Here is a 20562-nt window from a genome sequence, read left to right as displayed (position 1 = left end):
TGCACCGCATTTGACATTGCCAAACGACCTCCTTGCATGGACCCAGCTATTACAATTCATCTGCAGGCATCACCAATAGCTCAAGCAGAGCTCGCCGAGTCTGCATAATCATGTTATAATGTACTGATGGGCACAAATCAAGAACGTGGCACATGTATTTGAGGGCCTCTGCGGCACATAGTTGCCGTCATGATTGCGCATTTCTAACATTGACAAGATATCATATCTGTCATTTGACCCCAGTTCCTGCTTATCAGAATACTCATTTTGCCACCTGCAAATGCGTTTGATCAAAGCCGCATCAGAGCCAGCTTGAACTCAAAAGCCATCTCAACTCAGACACACCTGTCGAGGAATGGTTTCCACAACATGTAATCCTACGCCTCTAATGAAGCTCTGTTCTGAGCCCTGAGACTAATGCTTGCTTGCAGCACCATGGAACCCAAACAATGTGGAAAAGAAAACCCATACTTCACTTCTTGCGCTCTGGGCAATCCTGCTCACTCTGTGCTCCTTTGATCTCCAATTCATCCTCCTATCCTCCATGAATAGATGCAGGATGCACAGTGCACATTTCCTTTCCTGCACTGAGCGCAATCATAAAGGAAATACGAGGAAGTCCCCGTGTCACACACCAACACCAACAAATGTACGGCTGAGAGCTACATCCCATATTCTCTTCAACAACAACAGATATAAGGGCTAACAAACACAGAGTCTTGTGCGAGCATTGGCGGGCCATTAAACTGCCAAAATGCAATGTGCACTGCATGCGTATCCCTATGAATTTTTTATGAAGGCGGAACAATACTTCTGTGTCACATAGACCCTGGCATGAGATGCCAACAAACCCAGCTACATCTAAAAGTCCGAACATCAGCGCGTGCGCATCAAATGATGACCAGCGATTGCAGCAGCTTTTTCACTACGGGTGCAGTGTTCTGCTTGAATTTGCGCGAAAAGAAGGCGCAGTTGCGGTACAGCGGCGAGTCTGTGTAAGCCGGGGGTTCGCGCAATGCGGCATCTTCTCTACACTGCGCCTCTATTTCCCCTCGTGGCAGCTCAAGCAGCGCAGCTTGAAAAACAGGCCTGCGGACAAGCACACAATGAATTCATAAGCCATGCAGCCCTAAGCCATGCGCCATAAGCAATCCCCTGAAATGCTCGTAGAGCGCCAAATGCTGCGACCACAGTTGAGTGTGTCTGGATGTCCGGCCTTAAGCAGGCATCCCACGCTCTCTACCATCGATTCACCCAGCATACTTAGGACCTTCCCAAGTGACTCGTGCCCTTCCACAATGTTCAGGGGGCTCTCACCTCTCCACGGCATGGCACTCGCCGTGGCGGATGTGGTACTGAGGTACCCGGGAGGTGTCCTGCGTGGATCCCCGGATCTGGATAAGTAATTCTGTGTTGATCTGATCCGGGGGGACCCCATCACCGTCGTGGACAGGCGCCATCGCCAGGTCATTCGTGTACTGCCACGCCAGGTCATCCTCCAGCTTCCAGCTCAGCAGCGTCCCAAAATACTGCTCGTCCGGTATGCACCATGTCCTGCGCCTGCGCATGGGAACCCAGGCACTCACTGCTTGCGCAGACCAGATATGCAATTCCTCGCATGACATCAGCAAAACACCGCTGCTGTGCATGCGTGGGGCTTTGCTCTTTGTCGCTTCAGGAGTGGACGTCTCAGAGTGCATCAACTCAGAGCTGAGGCCTCCGGATAGCGAGGATCACGTGGCAAATCCCCTGCACTGTTCAGAAAGCAAGGGGGGAACGGCTAGCAATTTGGTGGCTTATCACTTCCGCCAGTGAACGAGTGCGGGTGCTACATGCGTCCCCAACACATGAGGACAGCATTGCTGTGGGTGTGTGAGGCGTGACCACAATTCCATCAGTGGGAGATGCTGGGAGCACACATGCAAGACCAAAGGCGCCCACCTTTCAAGGTACTCGTCCTGAAAGCAGTGCTTCTCGTAGAGATCGCTCACAAATGTGTCATCGACGACTAACTGCGCATGCTCCCGGATGAGCGTCACCCACTGGCTGTGGGATTTGGTGTGATGGCGCAGCTCCGGCCACTCCTCATGCATTGATAGCGGCCACTTGAAGGCCGCCTTCTCCACAGTCTCCCACTTCTGCGCACCAGGCAGCACACGAATTCAAACCTGACACCCACCCCACTACAACAAAGTAGCGCTGAAATTATCAGTATGGTGGTTGCACCTGGTGACACCCACAGGGAGACACCAGGTGTAAGGGCACGGACACTTTGCATCCATGCAGACTGACTTGGTGGTCACAAGGGCCTCTGCAGTAAGTGCACGCAGGATGCATGCCCCTCTGATTCTCCTATGCCTTGATTTGCCCTTTTTGGAGGCAGGATGGCCATGCGCTAGGGAGCAGAGCACAGGGGAGAAGAGATGGGCACCTCATTGGGTTCTCCAACGCGGCTCATGTTCTGCGCGAGCAGCTGCTGGTGGGTGAAGAGAGCCGGCCGCACAGGGATGCTGTATTCACACACTAGCTGGAAACGCTGGTTGTAGGGGTCCTGCAGAGCTGCCCTCATCAGCAGGCGCTCGGCTTTGACCAGCGAATGCCCTCCCCACATTGTCTGCAGCACCAAGGACATCGTTCAATGCTCGGTCAAGTCCCTAAGAGGAAATGAGATCTTGCCAGTTGGGTGCAGCGCTGCAGAGGGTGCGCTGGAGTATACCTCGATCCTGTCATCAACGATCCTTCCATCGAAGATGCTTCCACTTTCGTAGCCTTCAAAATGCGGTTTCGTGTGCACAACAATGCTGAAGTATGTCTGCTTATCATACACGCTCTTTGGGGGCGAGCTACGCTCTAGCATGTCTCTGTAACACCTCTCAACTCTGCTGTCACACAGAACGCTGTAAGGCACGAGGCCTGCGAGACTTCCTATCCATTCGGTCCAAACTTCCTCGTGAGGAAGATCGCCACGGACCAGAAACATCAGCGCCACCTGTACGGCGCAGTACAGTTGGTCGTCAGGCTTTAGTCAGGCACAGAAGAGATCAACTAACCCAATTGTCAACTTTCTGTTGAAATTCCATTCAAAATATTACCTTTGATATGTGCGGCTTGAGCAATGGCATGCAAATGTGTTCATCTAGTCTTCTGGGATTGAGCGTGTTGCTCGGTCGTAGTTCAGGCCCAGTCGACCCATCACCCGAGCTGAAGGATCTTCCCTGGGAATTGGGGACGCAAAAAATCAATAGTAGACAAGTGAAAGCTCTTAAAGAGCATCCACCCAGCATCGCGTGAGCGCTTTTTCATGATCTGCGATCCGTGAACCATTGACTAATACTTAGGATTGAGGGCCAGATTGTGCGGGATCAAGTTTTTGTCGATCAAAGAGTAAGCAAGCACATCTCTATGGTTTTCCCAAGGATTTCGGTCCTGTGCGGAGAAGAAGGGAGAAAGGAGTCATTGCGTGAACTTCAGGGGGAGTAACTAAGTCGGTCACATGATGTGACGTAAGGGTTACTACAGGGGTGAGGTGCATGGCAGTCCAAAGGCCGTGGATGGGGATCGCCAAATTGGGATTATTATTATTCTTTTTTTTTATTATTATTATTCTTACAGTGTCGGCAAACCCAAAGCCCGAAGGCCATAGGGCATACACACAGAGTGTCTGCAGCCACATCTGTGGGGCCTGAAGGTCTGGTCTGCAGCCCATATGGTATCATGCTAAAATTCTAAGTCCAAGTGAGCCGTGCGTATTAAGGAACAAACCATCACCCCCACCACCAAACAATGCTACACAGCACAGCAAGCAAATGCATAGCATAGCATGTACAATCAAGCAATCCCTGTCTCAGACCAGTATCCCTCTGGAACTGACACCTCTGGCCCGCCAGCGACGCAACACCCTGTGGGTGACGTCGAGGATATCATGCAGGGAATCGCAGAGTGGGCAAAGGCAACTAATAAACAGCCCTAGGTAGTCAGAACAGGCAAATGTTCGTCCAGGCACTCTCACGAAAGTCACAGGGCACCACCACAACTGCAGATGGCTGAGTGCAAAACTTGAAGTGTAGTCTGGCAGGATTACGAAGCCGAAACGACCACAGCTGCACCTCAATGTATCCCTCTTAACCTCCGTCTGCAACAGGCTGTGTCTGCCTCATGGAGGTGTGGGCACTAAGGGCATCGACAGCCAACGGTCACCTACACAAACCGCACACAAGAGGCGCACAGGAAAGCTGGACACGCAACACAAGGTGTAACAAGTGATCAATATTATTGGGATGTCCCAATAATAATAATAATAATAATAATATTCTGTATGAGTGGCGAACCCAGAGCCCAGAGGGCCATAGGGCATACACAGGTCCGTCTGCAGCCGGAAACCGGGGCCGATATGCACAGGCTTGCAGCCTTGTCAACTCGCAAATGCACCTTTGCAGCCTACAGGTCTACACCCCCTTCTTACACGAATGCTGAGGGGCCGTCCCTAGCAAACCGCTCGAAACTTCGGGACGGATTTCGACAGCGACGATGCGGGTGTCTCAGGAGCGGCCGCATCGCCGAATGTACCCGAAAATCGATCCGAAAAAAGTCCCAGTGTTTTTCCTGGGGATCGAACCTGAGACCGTGGCGTAGATATCGTTTCATCTACCTTTTGGCTGTCGCAGGTCGGGTCCCAATGTAATGTCTCTGTCTTGGAGTGATGCATGCTGGGCCAGGCTGGCGTGAATGGGGTTCTTCAGATAAAGGTGTCTCCTTTGTCGCTACCCAGCTGCAAAGCCTGTGGATCCTGAGCCGTGCGCGAGCTAATAATTCACTTTCAAAGCTTTGAATTTGAAAAGGCTACTTTACTGCATTCAGCTCACTCACAGTATAAAAGTGTACTTTGATACGATTGCTGAAAATCTGGACACCGTTAAGACATTTACTGTGAACCAAATTTGGCTCAAGCGCCACCACTTGGTGCCACGACTTCGTTGGCTGTGATATGAATTTGCGATGGCCTAGTCAATCTTGGGCCTGCTTCTCAGCACATGCATAGCTGCAAAGTCTTCCATCTGTCCCCGTGCAGGACACACACACACGTCAAGAGAAGCCCTTGGAGGCTTGCAAAAGGACTTGGCCACGCATCTTTGTGAAGTCTGCTGCATGTGAATGTGATTGCATACATCACATGCTATGAATGGAAAAATCTGCAGCTGACAGCAATTCCGGTGCAGCATAATATTCAAAGCGCGCTGTTCGCTGAGCGCAGGCAGTAATGAATTTTACCTTCGTGATCGTCCCGTGTCGCCTCACTCTAGCAACTTGCTAGAGTTTGAAACTCACAAGCCCTCCGGACAATGAAGCGGACAGATTGCACATGAGGTCCGCCAGAACCATGTGGCATAAGGCATAAAATTCTGCGACAGAAAAGACACTGATGAGGCAGGTGTCTGTTGACACCAGGATGCGGAGAATGGCTTCTTTCATCATGATGGCTGTGTAAAGACGACCGTGATCTCTGTCAAACAGGGAAGCAGAGACCATACCACCATTTCCCTCCCAGATGAGATAAATCTCCACTCTCAGGCGTTCCTGATGCTTCCTGTACTGCCACCATCTCACTGCCCTTTCTAACCAGTCTCTGAGGTCTGCAGGGAAGCGCCCTTTGTCGGCCTTATGCCAGGCCTCCACTAGCTGACTCATTGTGCACTTTTCTGGCTCGGGAATCTCTGCATGAATAAAAGTCAGTCTGTAAGACATCCTGTGGATCATTGCAAGGCTTTTCTGAGCCCGTCGACTTCCATATAATTTATCAGTTTCAAACAGATGCAGCCCAGATGATTTTCTCACCCAAACCATGAGACCTTGCCGCTTCTAGCGCTGCACGTGTTTTGACGTTTCATGATGTTGCCTCGATGCACATTTGCTCATACAGAGTGTTGAAATCATTCATCAGATTGTACTGGCCATCCTTTTCCTGTCTCCTCAGAGGCCAACTTGAAGTGAACCCCGGATCTGCGTGAAGCAACGCTCTTTCATTCTCTGCCCTGGGTTGATTTGACAGAGAAAGAGCTTGTGACAGAAAGGCGGTGCTTCCATTGTCTCAGGGCCTGTAGCACCGCCTGAGAGCTTTCTTTCATCCACAGGTGTAATCATCCTTCAAACCTTTCAGAATTCAAATTCTGGAGTACGCTCTGACTCAGTCGGACGTGATATCTTCATGTCTATGGAGCGCCTTCACGTCTAAATTCGGCTATGCTCCACTCACTGGGCGTATATAAGGCTTTCAGTCGCGATGACAACCGCACTTGCTCATCTGTGATGGCCCAACTCCACACTCTGGCACCACAACGAACGAGGCTTCATGACCAGGATACGTCGAGGGAGACGTTTTCATTTACATCGGAACACTTCGAACTCCTCTGTCTTTCTAGAATAGTTTGTAAGAAATGTTGACGAATCAGCTGATCCTCTCAAGTGTTGAATAAGCAACACTAGCGTCACGTGCAAGATTCTCTCACACTCTCACATCGACCGGCACTCATTCGTTTTTTCTCGAAATGGCAAATCATTCAAGTCTTTGGGAACATGTAGTGTCAAAATTCGGGTGCTGAATAAGCACTTTTGTTTAGGCAGTGTTAGAAGACATGTTCATCATTGCTGTCAGGGCAAAGCATCGATGTAGCTGGCAGCAAGAGCTTTCTGGTCTTTAGTACTCCCATGGCCGCAGGCCTTCTCTATCGCCTCCTCGGTGTATTTAAAAACCTCCTCTGGCGGCGGCACCGCTGAAATCTTCACCAGTTTGCCCTGCGGCTCATAGTGCTCCACCACTGGCATTGTGCACTCCAGGAACCTGCAAGCTCACACCCAGGCACCCCAAGTCAGGAAGTCATTGGCAGAGCAACTTCATAACCACTTTATGTTGACATGTTCCACCTCACAAGGAATATGGAAACAGTATTTCATCTCTGTAGTGCTGCAAGACACTCAAGTCCTGGCATGCATGCCGGCACCTCGTGCATACAGTGCTGCAGAAGATTTCAGCACAAAATAATAAATGCACCAGAGGTCCTAGTCCCGGGGCTTTGTTGCCGTTTAGATCGTGCGCAAGCGATCGTGCAAGCGGCAGGAGAGCATCACGTTTTGAAGCGTTTGCGGATGGTCTCCTCGTTGTCGTCGGCCCGTCCGCTGGTCTTCGCGCGCTTCAGCAGCCGCTCCAACATCACATCCTGCACAGCAGGGGCCGGAGGATGATTGCTCAAGTCTGAAAAAGATCACGCGCATGTGCATGCATGCACCGCAGCCGAGAAATGAGCACTCCTGAGCAGGATATCAAGGCAGTGGCCTTGAAGTCCTGACAGACCTGCCCAGACCTTCCCGAAGCTCTGCAGATGCGGATGCTTGTCCCTTCTTGAGAGAAGGGACAAGCAATTTATGTGACATCTGGGGTGCATGAGCATGCGGGACAGGTGTCAAGGCCTCTTGGGCAATTCTACCACCCAGCAGCCAAAAGACGGGGTGTGCCAGGCAGGACGCACCTCTGGGGAGTCATAGAAGATGACCAGCTGCGGGGGCTTGACTTCGCGCTCAAAGTTTTCCGCCTGCTTGATCTCCCGGGGAAAGCCATCGATGAGGAAGGTGTCAGAGCTGCTCTTTTCCATGGCCTCCCGTAGCAGCTTGACAGTGATTGGTGTGGGCACCAGCTTGCCCTCCTTCATGATGCCCTCTATCTCCTTGCCCAATTCCGTCCCCTTCTTCACCTGCCAGCCGCGGCAGAGCAGCACAGCCTTAGTTAAGGAGCGGAAAAGACAACACGACCCTGTAAGATCATCAAAATATGGTCGACAGATGCAAGCTACATTTACTTCTGACATGAAGCTCACTTGATGACCGAGGGACAGAGGTGACACTTTGCTGTGTCTGGCAGGGTGCATGGAGATCAGGTGTCTGGCAATGCAGAGAGAAAGTACAGCAGAATGGTGAAGCTTCTCGCACCTCTTCTCTCAGCAGGTCCCCAGCAGACAGATGCACAAAGCCATACTTCTTCACAATCATCTCGCATTGCGTCCCCTTTCCAGACCCTGTAGTCACATCATGAACGCACATACTCATACAGACTGCGCCATCTGTGCAGGCTGCATGGCTTCATATGCCTGAGATAATTCTATTGAATATACAGGGAGTTTGCTGGCTGCTGAAGTTGGAGCTTGCCTGGTCCGCCGAGGATAAATACAATGCAGGCCTTCGAGAGTGCAGGGCTGATCGCCGTGGTCCCGTTGGGCTCAGCTCCTGTGCCCGTTGCTTTAGTGCCGGATGCATCATCAACATCCTTCGCTGTCGTGCCAAGCACGTTCTTTGCTGTGGTGCCTGGCTGAGCCCCAACATCCTTTCCTGTGGTGTCTGGCTTTCTTCCTGCGGCCTTAGTTATGGTGTCAGCTGTTGCCTTTGCTGTCGTGCCTGGCTCCACCCACGCTGGAGTAGGCTCTGTTGGCAAGTGCCTGCCTTCATGCTGGGCCGCCTCCTGCTGTTTCTCCTCGTACAACGTGGTCTCAGCCTCGTCCTAAAGCCATGCAGAAAAAGTCAAAGACAAGAACCATGTGTTGCTGCTGAGCGATGTCACATTCGCCTGCTGACTTGAGATGCAGCAACTCTCATGTTTTTATATGGAAGGTCCTCATTTCCAAGCAGATCAAACGTTGAGAATTCTGGGCGAAGATGGCGGTACCTTTGGCTTTGATCTGCAGGCGCCCATGGTAGCTAAAGAGGATGGCCTTCTACTTTCACGGTTGACCAGTCGTCAAAATACATCCGCAAGATCAAAGAGGGAACCGAAATGAGGAGATGGCTCACATAGCGAAGTTTTCAAGCGCAGCTTCAATGTAACTGCCCAGAGGAATCTTCGCAGCTACCGCGTCAGCGGAAGCTACATGGCCCCAAATGCCCTGGAGATAAACCTCAGCAGATGGTCAGCGATTCATTCGCTATCAATCTCAAACTTTCGGTCATCGTCAACTTGGAGACAGTCAGGTACGTCATAAGACCTAAGCAGTGTTGTAATGTTGCATTTGACAGGCTACCTTTGTGCTGATGATATGCACCCCTGAGTCTTGGCGCTTACTAAAGTGCGGTTGCCTACGGATTGCAGAGAGGAACGGATTCAAACGAGATTCCACAATCTCTCACAGCACATCTGCGCCATGGAGAAGGCGCGTCTCGAACGATCTCACCCGAATCCAACCGTTGCCGTACCATAGTTTTCGTCTTCATTACCTGTCCCTTACTCCACTCGATACAGTGGATCATTACGACTGGATGTTACTTGCATTGCGCGATTGCGCTCGGTTGTTCTCCTTCTTCTCCATCACCTGCACAATATCAAGGTTGCCACATGTGTGTTGATGTACACTGCCAATGTGTGTACCATAAAACTTTGCTCCAGAACGCTTGCGTTAAGTGCGTTCGTCCTTGCAGATCATGAAAATGGCCGGTGATGCCCTGGGTGGCCACAAGGACGAGGGAGATCAGGGCTACAACAACCAGGGCTATCAGCAGGGCAGGCCAGAGGGGATCCCTGTGGGGGGAGGAGGATACGAAGGTGGCCAGCAGGGATATGGCGGCAACCAATTCGAGGGCCAGTACGAGGTGCTCTTCCTGATTTTCTTCTCTGAATGGTGGAAATATACAATCCGTTGTGGTCAGAACCAGCGTTTCAAGCACCAGGAATGTCACCCTTGCCCCCGTGGAAGATGCTATGATAGCTATAGCACTCTTTGTATAACCCGGCTTTCAGGCTAGCAATCAAGGTGTGCTTATTCATATGGATTTCAAATTAATTGTGAGCCCTCCTGCAGCAATGAGAGCAAGCATGAGAGCAAGGCAAGAAACTCTGTGATCTGGGGGTGCAGGGGCACCGGCCCGAGGGCGGCGGAGGATACGGCGGTGGCCAGGGCTACGGCAACCGGCCAGAGGGGTACCGTCCCGGCGAGTATGGGGGCCAGGAGGGAGGCAGCGGGCCGATGGGCTTCAATCCGCAGGACGGAGGTGGAGGCGGGGGGTACCGCCCCCAGGAGCAGGTAGGAGGCTATACAAACCGCCACCAAGAGGTGGCTATTCCCCATGCATTCACATTATCCTTATCACATATTTTGCACATATTGCCTTCACCTTGCACTGTAGACCTTGGTGGGCACCCAAAATAAATGCCTGGGGGATCCCTGTGTGCATGCTCATCTGCGTCCCTGCTCTTGGAGCCCTGTTACATTTACACTGCATCAAAGCACGCACGGCTTGCAGCATGGCTTCTGGTTTCATACTGGAGATGTCAATGTCCTGTACTCGTGCTGCTCTGCAGGGATTTGGTGGTGAACAGGACCAGGATGATGGGGGCTTTGACTGGTCAAGTCTGGGCCGCCTGGTGTCCAGCTACCAGGGAGCCGCCCAGCAGTCCAACGGCAATCCATCCTTCGGCTCATTCCAGAACATGTGAGCCTCGGCCCTGCCATGTGTAAAGTACTGTGTATAGCTGTCTCCTTGCTGACAGACGTGCCAGTACAGCCGTATGGACAGTAAGTGCCTCATTTTGACTGGCAAAACTTTTGCCGCAAAAGGCAATGGCTCTGGATGTACAGGTATGATTGGTGTCAGCTGGGGCCCTTGGCACAAGCCCCATTACGATGGTGCTCGGCTGCCAGGTGTAGATACTGTGTTTTATGATATTGTAAGTCTTGAGCACAAGTATGTCTGCTGATACGGGGTGGACGCAGGGTCAACGAGCAAGGCGCTGGGCAGCACCTTAATGGTGGCATGGTGAGGGCACTTCTTTCGACGTACTAGGAACCATTGGCTGTTTAACATTTGCTCCCGCCTGACACTTGCAACCACAAGTACCCCCTGACATTCGATACACAGCCTGACATGTCCTTTCCCAGAGAGGGCCTCACAATGCTCCAGTTGTGAGTTGTGCTGTGTGGCGCTGCAGATGGACAAGCTGTCGGGCATGTTCCAGTCACACACGGGGCAGCAGTTTGGGGGATCCAGCATGCAGAGCCAGATGATGGCCAAATTTGTGTCCTCCAAGCTGGGCTTCGACGTGCCTCCGCAGATGCTGGAGAAGATGTATGTCCCCTGTCCTCCACCTCCAAAGGGGCACACGCACTTTATACTTTTCCAAATATGATTTTGTGACAATGCAATTGCGAACATGTGTGTGTGCACATTACTGCTCAAACAGTCCCCCGGGAATAGAAAGACATTGCCTCTGCCTGCATTGCTGCCTGTCTCGACAGCATCTTTATGCAATTTCAGCACAGGTACATTAGTGTTCTGTGATACTGATATTGATGCTGGACTGTTGTGTTGCAGGATGGCCTGGAAGCAGGCAGGACATTTCTGAACAAGCTCCTTCTACAACTGAAGGATCGAACAAAGAGCTATTCAAGCAGGGCCATTCATTTGTCGGCAAATGATTTACTCGAGTGGCCTGTGAACCAAGCTACGATTTCTGCGTACTCTAAGCAGGCTTTCAAGACCAAGGCTGGAATAACCCCGGTAAGTCATGCATGCATGGAAAAGAGAAGTATTTCACACCAGAAAATTGCACTGCAGGCGAAGTACACGTTTATATAGCATGTGTCAACTGAGTTTAGCTCTTTGTGATGTGAAAAGATAAATTGGTCCTTGAGAAGGTCTTGTGACTTGATCTTCATGCATAGTCACGCATGTACTTGTTTAGAGGTGCGACGATATATCAATTATAATATATATCGAATTTAATGGCTTTGGTCAATGAAAGCATGAGCCTTAGGATGCTCAAATACAATATGCATATGTGTGGGATTCTAAGCATGGTGGGTTTATGTAAATTCGCTTAAAACACTACTTATTGAGACCTTAAAGACCAGATGCATTATCCAAACGACGACGGATGTTTGCTTATACTGCGCTGATAGCACCAGACTGAAATACAATTGCAAGTTCTGGAACAGAAGTTGTCACAGCTCATCCTTTGATGCTTTCTCCCCCTCAGCTCCCTCTTCTAATCTGACATCCTCGTGGCTATCCACCTCCACTTCCTGATCAACCTGCTCCTCAGCCGGCTGCGACTGATCAGGGTCTGACTTTATCTTGTCATCAGCTGCCGCCGTGTCATTGGCGGGTGCGGCTGGCCTGGGCGGCTTGGGCTGCTTCTTGTTTTTGAGCTTGGTGAAGATTTTGCGCACATCATCCAGCTTGGCGTCCACGTCAGCAGACTTGAGCACCGGGTCCTCATGGGCCTTCAGCTTCTTCTGCCTCTTCAGATCCTTGTTCAGCCAGCTCTCATACGCATCAGCCTGTGGCAGACATGCATCCTGTCAACATTAGCACTGCTGCAGCATGGTGAAAGGTGTCCTTTCTCCTGCTGCAGGTCTTCAGTTCTGCATCTGGCGCTGGCACCAGGAAAGTTCTCTTGCTTTGAACTACAATGAAGCGACTCGATGAACTTGCCAGCCCATGTTGCAGGGGCTGGGGAATTATTCACCTCAGCATCTTTCTGCTCTACCCTGAGTGACAGCCGGGTAGCCGTTATCAAGACAATAACCAAAAGATTGGCGCTACAGGGCCAGAGGATATTGTTGCTGCACGGTGTTCCCTTGCAAGGCAGACCTTTCCCACATCTCTGCGCGTGCTCTGCCATGATAGAAGCTGTAATACTCCCTCTCTAAGCCGGCAGGTGGTGATCAGGGCGCACCGCATCGAGGAGTGCCTGGATGTCAGTGGCGTTCATCCAGGGGCGCTGGCTGCGCCACAGGTTGGCCGCCTTGCGCCACATGTCCAGCATGCCCTGTGCTGCCGCCACCGCCCCCGGCCGCGCCTCCGCCTCGGCCGCCCGGAAGGCCATCGGGTCCCCCGACGCCCTCAGATCCCCCAGCTTCTTCCTGTGCGCAAGCAGATTTTTTGGTATTTAATCATGGCAGTTGAATTTAGAAAAAGAGACATGCACACATTCACATTGTAGCTGACCTGATCTGTACGTCCAGCATGCTGAATGCTAGCCGCGACCCCCGCTCCTGATATGAATCAAGCAAATAAGTGAAGGCAGGGGGGCCAGATGGCCAGGCAGCTGCGGCTGCAAGTGCAGTGCAATATGTGCCACAATGATCACTTTGACACAAGCAATTTCAAACGTTCCAGGGCCATCTCGAAGCAGCAGCGCATGCAAGCGCACCTGAAGACGGGCGCCTTTTCGGCCTCGCCGTCGGTGTAGAGCCAGTCCTCCACTTCCATCAGCGCCTTTCTGAACGCCTCCCGCTGCTTCTCAGTCGTCACCTGCCGCCAGCCAACCGAGCCAAAGCAGTCAGTAATTGGCAGAGCCAGATCCCACCACGCTTGACAAAACGCAAATGCTTTGCAAACATCATACCTCTTGCAATGCTCCCAACACACACATGCCTTTGCATGTCCTGTGGGACAAGGCAGGCAAGAAATGGCCGTCCCACATGATCGGGGTGACAGAGAAAGCAAGGACTGCCTCTTGACCAAGTAAATCTCTGAAGACACAGACAAGAACATGCGCTGGTCACATGCGCTGGTCACACCTGCTCTATGCTGGGCTCGTCGAGGGTAGAGCCGGTGGCTATGATGTAGGACTCGAGGTCGTTTTTGGCGGCGGCCGCGTCGCGCTTCTCGCCGTCCTTGGCCGCCAGTTGTGCCATCAGCCTTTTGCCCTCCTGCACGCCACATCAGCCACCCCCGCCACATCAGCCACTTCAGAGGCCTAGATATCACACCAGACAAGGATGTATCCCTTGCACTTCACTCTCAAGGTGCGGCATTTCAATGTCATGAGAGTGCCGATGACTATCATGCACGCCCTGCGAGTGCCCTGGGCTGCGTTCAAGCTAGCAATGAGAAAAGTTCAGCGCTAGGCAATCTGCATGCACACATCAACTTGTTGCAATTTGTTCTCCCGAGTAGAAACGCCTCTTCCACAAAGAGTGAGGGCTGGCTATGCTGGGCAACATGGCGCATGAAAGGCCGGCGTACCTTGATCTGCTCCGGGGTCATCTTGGGCATGGAAAGGCCCGGCCCGCTGAGCTTGAGCGGCAGGCGCAGCGTCTTCTTGCGCGTCTTAGTCACCTCCTCGAACTCAATCTTCTCAGCCACCGTCTCATTTGCCGCCGCCGCGGAGCCCTTACCCGCCCCCACCTCTGCCGCCTGCATGCCAGACACCCTCACCTAAGACTTTCTTTTGATATATTGGAGACATCACCTTGTCAGGTTTTCCCTTAGCACTTGCAGGGCCACCTATCTGGCCAGAACAATGAGAACATAATTGTAACACATGTAAGGGCTTGTAGCTCTGTAAGGGAGATGACAGCGTTCGATACCCTGGATGATGACTCCTGACCCTTGGGGTGGGTGTATAGCAGGAATTCAGGGGTCATCATCCAGGGAATCAAACCCTGCTATCTCCCTGATAGAGAGACACGCCCTCACGTGTGTTACAATGATCAGGCAGCTACATCTTCACAGAATTTGGTCGGTGCCGACAGATCACGTCTTTTGCTCTGAGTTCAACCTTATGAACGACCAGATATGTCCACGCACCTCTGCCTCTGCACCGTCCCCAGCAGCCGCTGCATCCTCCTGCTCCTTGCCTGCGGCGGCCGCCTTGTCCGCGCCATCCTTTGCGCCCGGTGCGCTCTCATTGCCCGCCTTCTTCAGTGGCACCTGCGAGCATGCCATGCACACCACTGATCACGTCAGAACAGATATCTTGAGTACAACGTGCAAGTTTCCCTCTAAAGTGCCTTATGGCATTGCCCACCAGCTCTTCGGCATCCATCATATGCTCCCGAGCTGTCATATGATCCATTCACAACCTGCCCTTAGGCACTATCCTTTGAAAACTGTAGCGCTATGTACCTGTCACCGACCCATGCTAAAATGGCTGGACATGGAAGGCGTGATGAGTAATGATGCAGTCATCAAACGAGATGGTAAGTAAATGTGAGGCACCTTGACGGTGTACTCCTCCATGACGTCCAGGACTGCCTCTGCCTTGTCGATGTGGATGAGGCCAGAGGCGTCAGCATGCACGTGCAGATTCAGCTTGGCCGGCTCGCTGTGCTTGGCGCTCACATCCTTGATACCTGCTCGTCACACCGCATTAGATTAGGCCTATGCAGTAGGGCTTGACCTCCCAGATTGCCTCCCCACTGGTGCACCCTCAGGGGTGTGTACAGAGACACAACTCCCTAAAAAACTTTCAAAGCTTCCTGGCCGAGCGCTGTAACGTGCCAGTAATTCCTTTTGAGTTGTCTTCCTTCCAATGCACCCTCAGGATGGGCGCAGGAGGGGCAGAAACCACATTGATTCTTGGCTTAACACTGGGCTAGCAACAAGCATTAAGTGCTCTGGAGGGGATGCAGCAGTCGACTGCTCGTCACAGAAGTCTGACGTCACAAAAGTCACAAAAAAAACGGGAAAATGATTGCAAGCGGAAGGGGCGGACGCACCGGTGACGTCGTACTGCGCGAGCACAGGCGAGGGGATGCCGGAGGGCAGGGGGTAGCTGGAGTTGTAGGAGAGGGTGAACGAGAGGGGGTCCACAGCCTGCTCTGGCAGGTGCACCATGCGCCTGGCCGGGATGCGCTTCATGAAGGGCAGCAGTGACTTGGGCTTGTACTCGGTCTCCTCCAGGTTGCTTGCGCCGCCCTCTCTCTCCAGCTGATAATAACACACGGCACCCATGTCAGGAATGCCTTTGGAGCAGGTCTTTCTGGGCAAGCACACAAAAATGGTAGTTTCAGGGCTGACAATGACACACGGCACCCATGTCAGGAATGCCTGTGTAGCTCCTTACCATACAATTACACAGATGTGATAATTTCAGGCGAGCAAAGAGCAGCAACAATCAGGGAGGCCGAGTACAAGCAAGCACATCTTGACCCCCCCCTGCTAGGTGAACAGAACACAGCAAACTAGACATCCTGCAGGCACAGCATGCGCGATCAAATTGTGCGTCCATGCTCAAGGGTGAGTGGGTGGGTGTATGTGCGGGTGTGCGGACCTGGTATTGGATGGGGTAGGTGGCACCATCGGCCATGCCAAATTTGCGCAGGCGGAAGGTGGTCGAAAGGTTGGCCGCAAACAGGCCCGCGCCCAGCACCACCGCCTCGTCAGCATCCAAGTGCCTGGAAGCAACATCGGAGAAGTACCCACTCAGCAACTCAAGTCACAGTTCACTGGTCGCCAAACAGATGCAGCCATCGGGCTGGCTTGCATCTGTCACATCGTAGTCTTGCAGCAGACAGTGGCTGTGCCTGACAATGCCAAGGAAGCTTGAGCATCTACAAGTCTTGTCAAATCTGCATAGATACAAGCTAGTGCAGAAATGCCATCGCAGATGAGGAGCAGCTGAGACTATGCAGTAGTATAGGTCCTGTCTTGGGTTGAAAAAATATTGTCATCAGTTCAAAGAGACAGGTGCACACAAGCAGGATGACTGCTACTACATAACACCACTGCCCCCCATCGGCAACGGCACCTACGCGATGAAGGCTACTGGGGAGCGCCATGATCTAAAGCAGGGAGTCACGAGACGATCCTAACAATACTGCAATTGCTACAGAAGGGGTGACCAGGCCACACTGCAAAATGCAGCAGCCCAGGCATGAAATGCGAGCGGGGTGACTCACTTGTCAAGGGCGCGGCCGCCGAGCGCGCGGGAGAGCGCGGTCTGCACGGCCGGGACGCGGGAACCCCCGCCCAGCAGCTCCACCGCCTGCAGGTCCCCCACTGCCAGCCCGCTGCGCTCCATCAGCGCCTCCAGCGGCGCGGCCGCGCGCGTGAAGAAATCCCCCGCCAGCCCCTCGAACTGCTCCCTGCGATTTGGGGTTCCACTCATCAGCATAGACAGGAGATGTGGGCTGAGTGCCAAAGGTGACCTTTGGTGGCAGAGGTTGGGTGCGAGAGGTGACAGTTGGTCGTGTACGATGCCTGTGGCGGTGACTCGTCAACTCCACCAGCACGCATGCCCTGCTGCCTGTGCTTGTAATGATGGCCTCAAGGCCAGGTGAAATCACAGTGCAAGGGACTGTGCAAAGGTGCATGCAGCAGAATGCATGCTATCGGCACAGTCCTTGGCACTGAAATATGGGAGGTTTTAGTTAAAACATGAGAGACTTGTTGTCGGTCGATGGCCTGACCTGGTGATGCGTGACCTGAAGTCGATGCCGTTGTGCAGCTCCTCCACGCTGATGGGCGCCTCTGAGTTGGCGCTCAGGATCTCCTTGGTCCGCTTCACCTGCAGCAGCGCATGTTCAACCCTCATACCTCACCGCGTGTCTGCACGCGCCAGTCGCGAGTGAATGTGCAACACAGCTACCATCGTCGCTAAAATGAGCAGAGTTATTGATTGTGACATGTCCCGCATGCATCGCAGACAAGGGCATTCCATAGTAGCACGTCGCCTTGCTCAGGCCTGATCATAATGCGTGATCTGCTAGAAAGGTGAGAGGACTCCATGGCTTTTACGTAAAGGTATGCTTAAAGCTTGCTGGAGCTGCTCCTGCTTTGCTCTTAGTATCTGCCTCTTGCACTGCATTAAGCGCCGCAATGTGCAATTTTTTTGGATAATCTCCTGCTCAGCAGACGTAACAAGAAGCTTTCACACCTGGCGTTTGAGCTTGGCAACAGCCTTGGGGAATTGGCGGATGTCTACGCCGTGCTTGGCCTGGAACTCGTCGGCGAAGTGGTCCAGCAGCAGCAGGTCCAGCTTCTCTGCCCCCAGGGCCTCGTCCCATGCCACGTCCTTCACCTCAAACTGGCTGCACCACAGCCCACAGCCCCACTGTCGGCCACCTGCTGCCTTGGCATGAGCAGGTGCAAATCTGATGCTGAAGAAAACAGCCGGCCCCGAGAGCGATAACGGGTCACCCACATATGATTGTTGGACCCGATCCACGCCAGACTGTGTGTTGCACTCTGATCAGTCTTGGCTGTTGGGGAACATCACCCACCCTCACAAGCGCGTTTGGTTTTACATTCCTGGTAGTAGAATTGCCTTTGATTCCAAAGCACTTCAGCTAGACAGGTACGCAGAACCCATTCATACACGAGGTTTGCAGTCGATATGGATTTTAGTTCAGATTCAGATGCGCCAGTCCTTGGGAAGCAGGGAAGTACCTGTGGGTCTTGGGCTTGCCAAACTCCTTGACAGTGAACGAGGAGAACTTGACGAGGGCCGCTTCAGTGGAGGTGGCACCCATGTCATACAGCACCACCCACTCCGTCTTGTTTGTGAAGTCACGCTCAATCCCGTACTGCAGCGCTGCCGCTGCGTGGCTGTTTATGAGCGCCAGCACATTTAGCCCTGCACCGCCACCAGCGTTAGGTAATGGAGCTCGTCATGAGCGGCGGCATGACAAGATGGACATCACGTCATCTTGTGATGCTTTCGTTTTCATGGCTGGCGGTAAGAGCGTCAGAATGTGCATTTCTGAATTTGACAGGACTTCATCAGGGTGTGAAGTAGTCAAGACAAGTGGACATTGGACATCAATCATGCAAAATTGGCATCTAAATGCAGTGGTGAATTATCATGGGCATGCCTGCAAGCTGGGCGGCATCGATGAGGCCCTGCCGCTGCGCAGGGCCAAAGAATGGCGGAACAACAATGACACAGTCGACCACTGGAGCGCCCTCACTGGCAGCCGATGTGATCCTCTGAGCATAGTGCAGGATGCTCGCCTGTCACACCAAAGCAGTAGACATCATCAGAATGTTGTCTTGTACTCTTTGACCAGCAGCAACAGGCATGGCATGATCCTGGTGTCAACCTCTCCATGCAATCAGACTTGCTCATGCTATTTCCGCTGGCAGAGTAGAACTGGTGTCCTGCTGCTCTCTTCATTTGCAAGCACACGTGCACAAGAAATCTTTGAAAAGCCCTGGTCAGGGGCCAAGGTGTCCTTTTGATTTCCCAGTGAGTATCTGGCTGCTGCAGGATATATGGAGGGGTGCGCTCACCACAAGGGCCTCAGCAGAGAGCAGCTCGCCGGTGTGTGTCTTGAGGGACACAGTCTTGCGCTGCTCGTCCTCCACAATCGTGTAGGGCAAGTGATTATCAGCCAGCAGAGACCCAATCGCCTCGCTCGCCGCAAGCTTCCCCACCAAATCCCTCGTCCTGCATAACAAACTAACACCGTCAGTCGCCAGCCTACTCTCACACGCTTTGCCCAAATTCACAAACCACACCTCAAGACATGCCTGCTGTGTCTTATGAGATCAGCACTTGCTCCAATGGCACGCGCTTATGAAAGCAGCCAAACGGTGGCCCCTAGGAGGGCCACTCAATGACTTCTGCAGGAGCATGCCGCAGAAGCTCTGCAAAGAGCTGGTGCTGGAGTTGTGCAAGCAGGATGTCGGATACAGGGCTGAGCTGCACCTGGCATACACGCGGTCTGGGTATCGCACTGACAGCGCGGCGGCCTCCTCTCCCAGCAGCCGGTCCCCATCCACAAACGCCACCTACAGGCAACCATGCTTGAGCTCACGAAGTCCAGTACATCATCCCCCTTTGTGGCAGTGCACATCCTGAGCCGACTTGCTCGTCTAATGGGTTTGAGTGGTCGTGTGGAAGTTGGAGCAGACACAATGTCACTTCAGTTGCGATTTGGCTGGATAAAATGTCTGGAGAATGTCTGGGGGCATATACAGGATGGTTCCTTGGTACCTGGGCGGAGGTGCGTCGCTTGCTCATCTCGTTTGGCACGATACTGATGGGTGTGCGGCCAGGCTTGACCACAGACACCTTGATGAACTCTCCACCAAAGTCCACCGCCATCAGTGGTCCCGCGCACACAGCAGTGATCTGCGCCAAGCCCCAACGACTAAGCCTTTGACCGGATCCCTCAAAGCAACTCCACAATAGATTGGGTGTACATCTCCCAGTAAATTTCCCGGATCTGTCTGTGCTTGCAACCGCTGGCTAGCCCGGTGAGGCTTCAAGCGAAAGGGCCAGGAAGTACCTGTAGGATGCACAACACAAGAGCCACCCAATCCCTTCTCCTTCTCCCAGGAGCTGCCTGGATCCTCCTTTCCATCTTGTCAAATGAATAGGACCCTTTCTGCTTTGATACTGGGCCTCTATACCTCGCTCTTTGCCTTTGATCAACTGCGTTCAGAAAGGGCGTTCTTTACGCCGCACAAGACAGTTTGAATTGATCCTTTGAAGTTCAACAGCATTAATAGCTGTACATTAAGACATCCTCATTCCGAGCCTCGAAAAGTGGACTCCAAACATATTGCGCATGTGCTCATCAACCAGATCAGGAACGTGAGTTTTCCAGGTTTTCGATCTTATTTCTGCACTGCTTCAGGAGTATGCACCTGTATTAAAATTTGTTGCGCTGCTTTTAAGGTGAGTCCTCAGCAGCTAAAGCATCAACATGCTCCTGCACCAGCGTGGATGCTGCGATTTCATTGGTCAATGGGCCGCAGCTCCCGCCAAATTGAGGGGTCCACAACTTCACCTAGCTGAGCAACTGAGAGGAACTTTGTTGACGCTGTCATATTGGACTGTTACACCATGGCGTT

At 52.6% G+C, this 20562-nt stretch overlaps 4 protein-coding genes across 4 annotated transcripts; 1 reads left to right on the top strand and 3 right to left on the bottom strand.

The window, feature by feature from the left end:
• Positions 1-32: 32 nt before the first annotated feature.
• On the bottom strand, positions 33-3426 carry COCSUDRAFT_66921 (hypothetical protein). The gene is made up of 6 exons (XM_005645994.1): positions 3093-3426; positions 2717-2989; positions 2432-2614; positions 1942-2138; positions 1318-1560; positions 33-1089 (listed from the first exon to the last, which is right to left on the bottom strand). Exons 1-6 carry the CDS (start codon positions 3282-3284, stop codon positions 891-893), a joined length of 1287 nt encoding a protein of 428 aa, XP_005646051.1. The 5' UTR covers positions 3285-3426; the 3' UTR covers positions 33-890.
• A 3219-nt stretch (positions 3427-6645) lies between these two features.
• Positions 6646-8088, bottom strand: COCSUDRAFT_17307 (cytosolic adenylate kinase; the record flags this gene model as incomplete). The annotated part of the gene is made up of 4 exons (XM_005645993.1): positions 6646-6835; positions 7123-7211; positions 7521-7742; positions 7978-8088. The coding sequence occupies 4 exons, from the start codon at positions 8086-8088 to the stop codon at positions 6646-6648; spliced, it is 612 nt and encodes a 203-aa protein (XP_005646050.1).
• Positions 8089-9462: 1374 nt separating this feature from the next.
• Positions 9463-11374, top strand: COCSUDRAFT_43218 (hypothetical protein; the record flags this gene model as incomplete). Its single annotated transcript, XM_005645992.1, has 6 exons — positions 9463-9624; positions 9888-10055; positions 10334-10464; positions 10746-10788; positions 10961-11097; positions 11344-11374. The coding sequence occupies 6 exons, from the start codon at positions 9463-9465 to the stop codon at positions 11372-11374; spliced, it is 672 nt and encodes a 223-aa protein (XP_005646049.1).
• A 598-nt stretch (positions 11375-11972) lies between these two features.
• COCSUDRAFT_54009 (HSP70-domain-containing protein) lies at positions 11973-20391 on the bottom strand (the record flags this gene model as incomplete). Its single annotated transcript, XM_005645991.1, has 17 exons — positions 19995-20391; positions 19700-19837; positions 19412-19494; positions 18994-19150; positions 18576-18714; positions 18151-18337; positions 17639-17792; positions 17172-17269; positions 16662-16847; positions 16034-16157; positions 15480-15657; positions 14898-15113; positions 14005-14168; positions 13557-13688; positions 13187-13287; positions 12710-12896; positions 11973-12311 (listed from the first exon to the last, which is right to left on the bottom strand). The coding sequence occupies exons 1-17, from the start codon at positions 20067-20069 to the stop codon at positions 11973-11975; spliced, it is 2658 nt and encodes an 885-aa protein (XP_005646048.1). The 5' UTR covers positions 20070-20391.
• Positions 20392-20562: the final 171 nt, after the last annotated feature.

Source organism: Coccomyxa subellipsoidea (genome assembly GCF_000258705.1).
Source record: "Coccomyxa subellipsoidea C-169, whole genome shotgun sequence".
Taxonomy (NCBI): domain Eukaryota; kingdom Viridiplantae; phylum Chlorophyta; class Trebouxiophyceae; family Coccomyxaceae; genus Coccomyxa; species Coccomyxa subellipsoidea.
This window is presented reverse-complemented; position numbering and strand designations above follow the sequence as displayed.

Excerpts from the sequence above, each read along its gene's own strand:
- COCSUDRAFT_66921 (XM_005645994.1), bottom strand. The coding sequence starts at position 3,284 with ATGCTGGGTGGATGCTCTTTAAGAGCTTTCACTTGTCTACTATTGATT. Across the intron at positions 2,990-3,092 it reads TCAAGCCGCACATATCAAAG|GTGGCGCTGATGTTTCTGGT; the intron begins GTAATATTTTGA and ends TGCGCCGTACAG. Across the intron at positions 2,615-2,716 it reads TCGTTGATGACAGGATCGAG|ACAATGTGGGGAGGGCATTC; the intron begins GTATACTCCAGC and ends TTGGTGCTGCAG.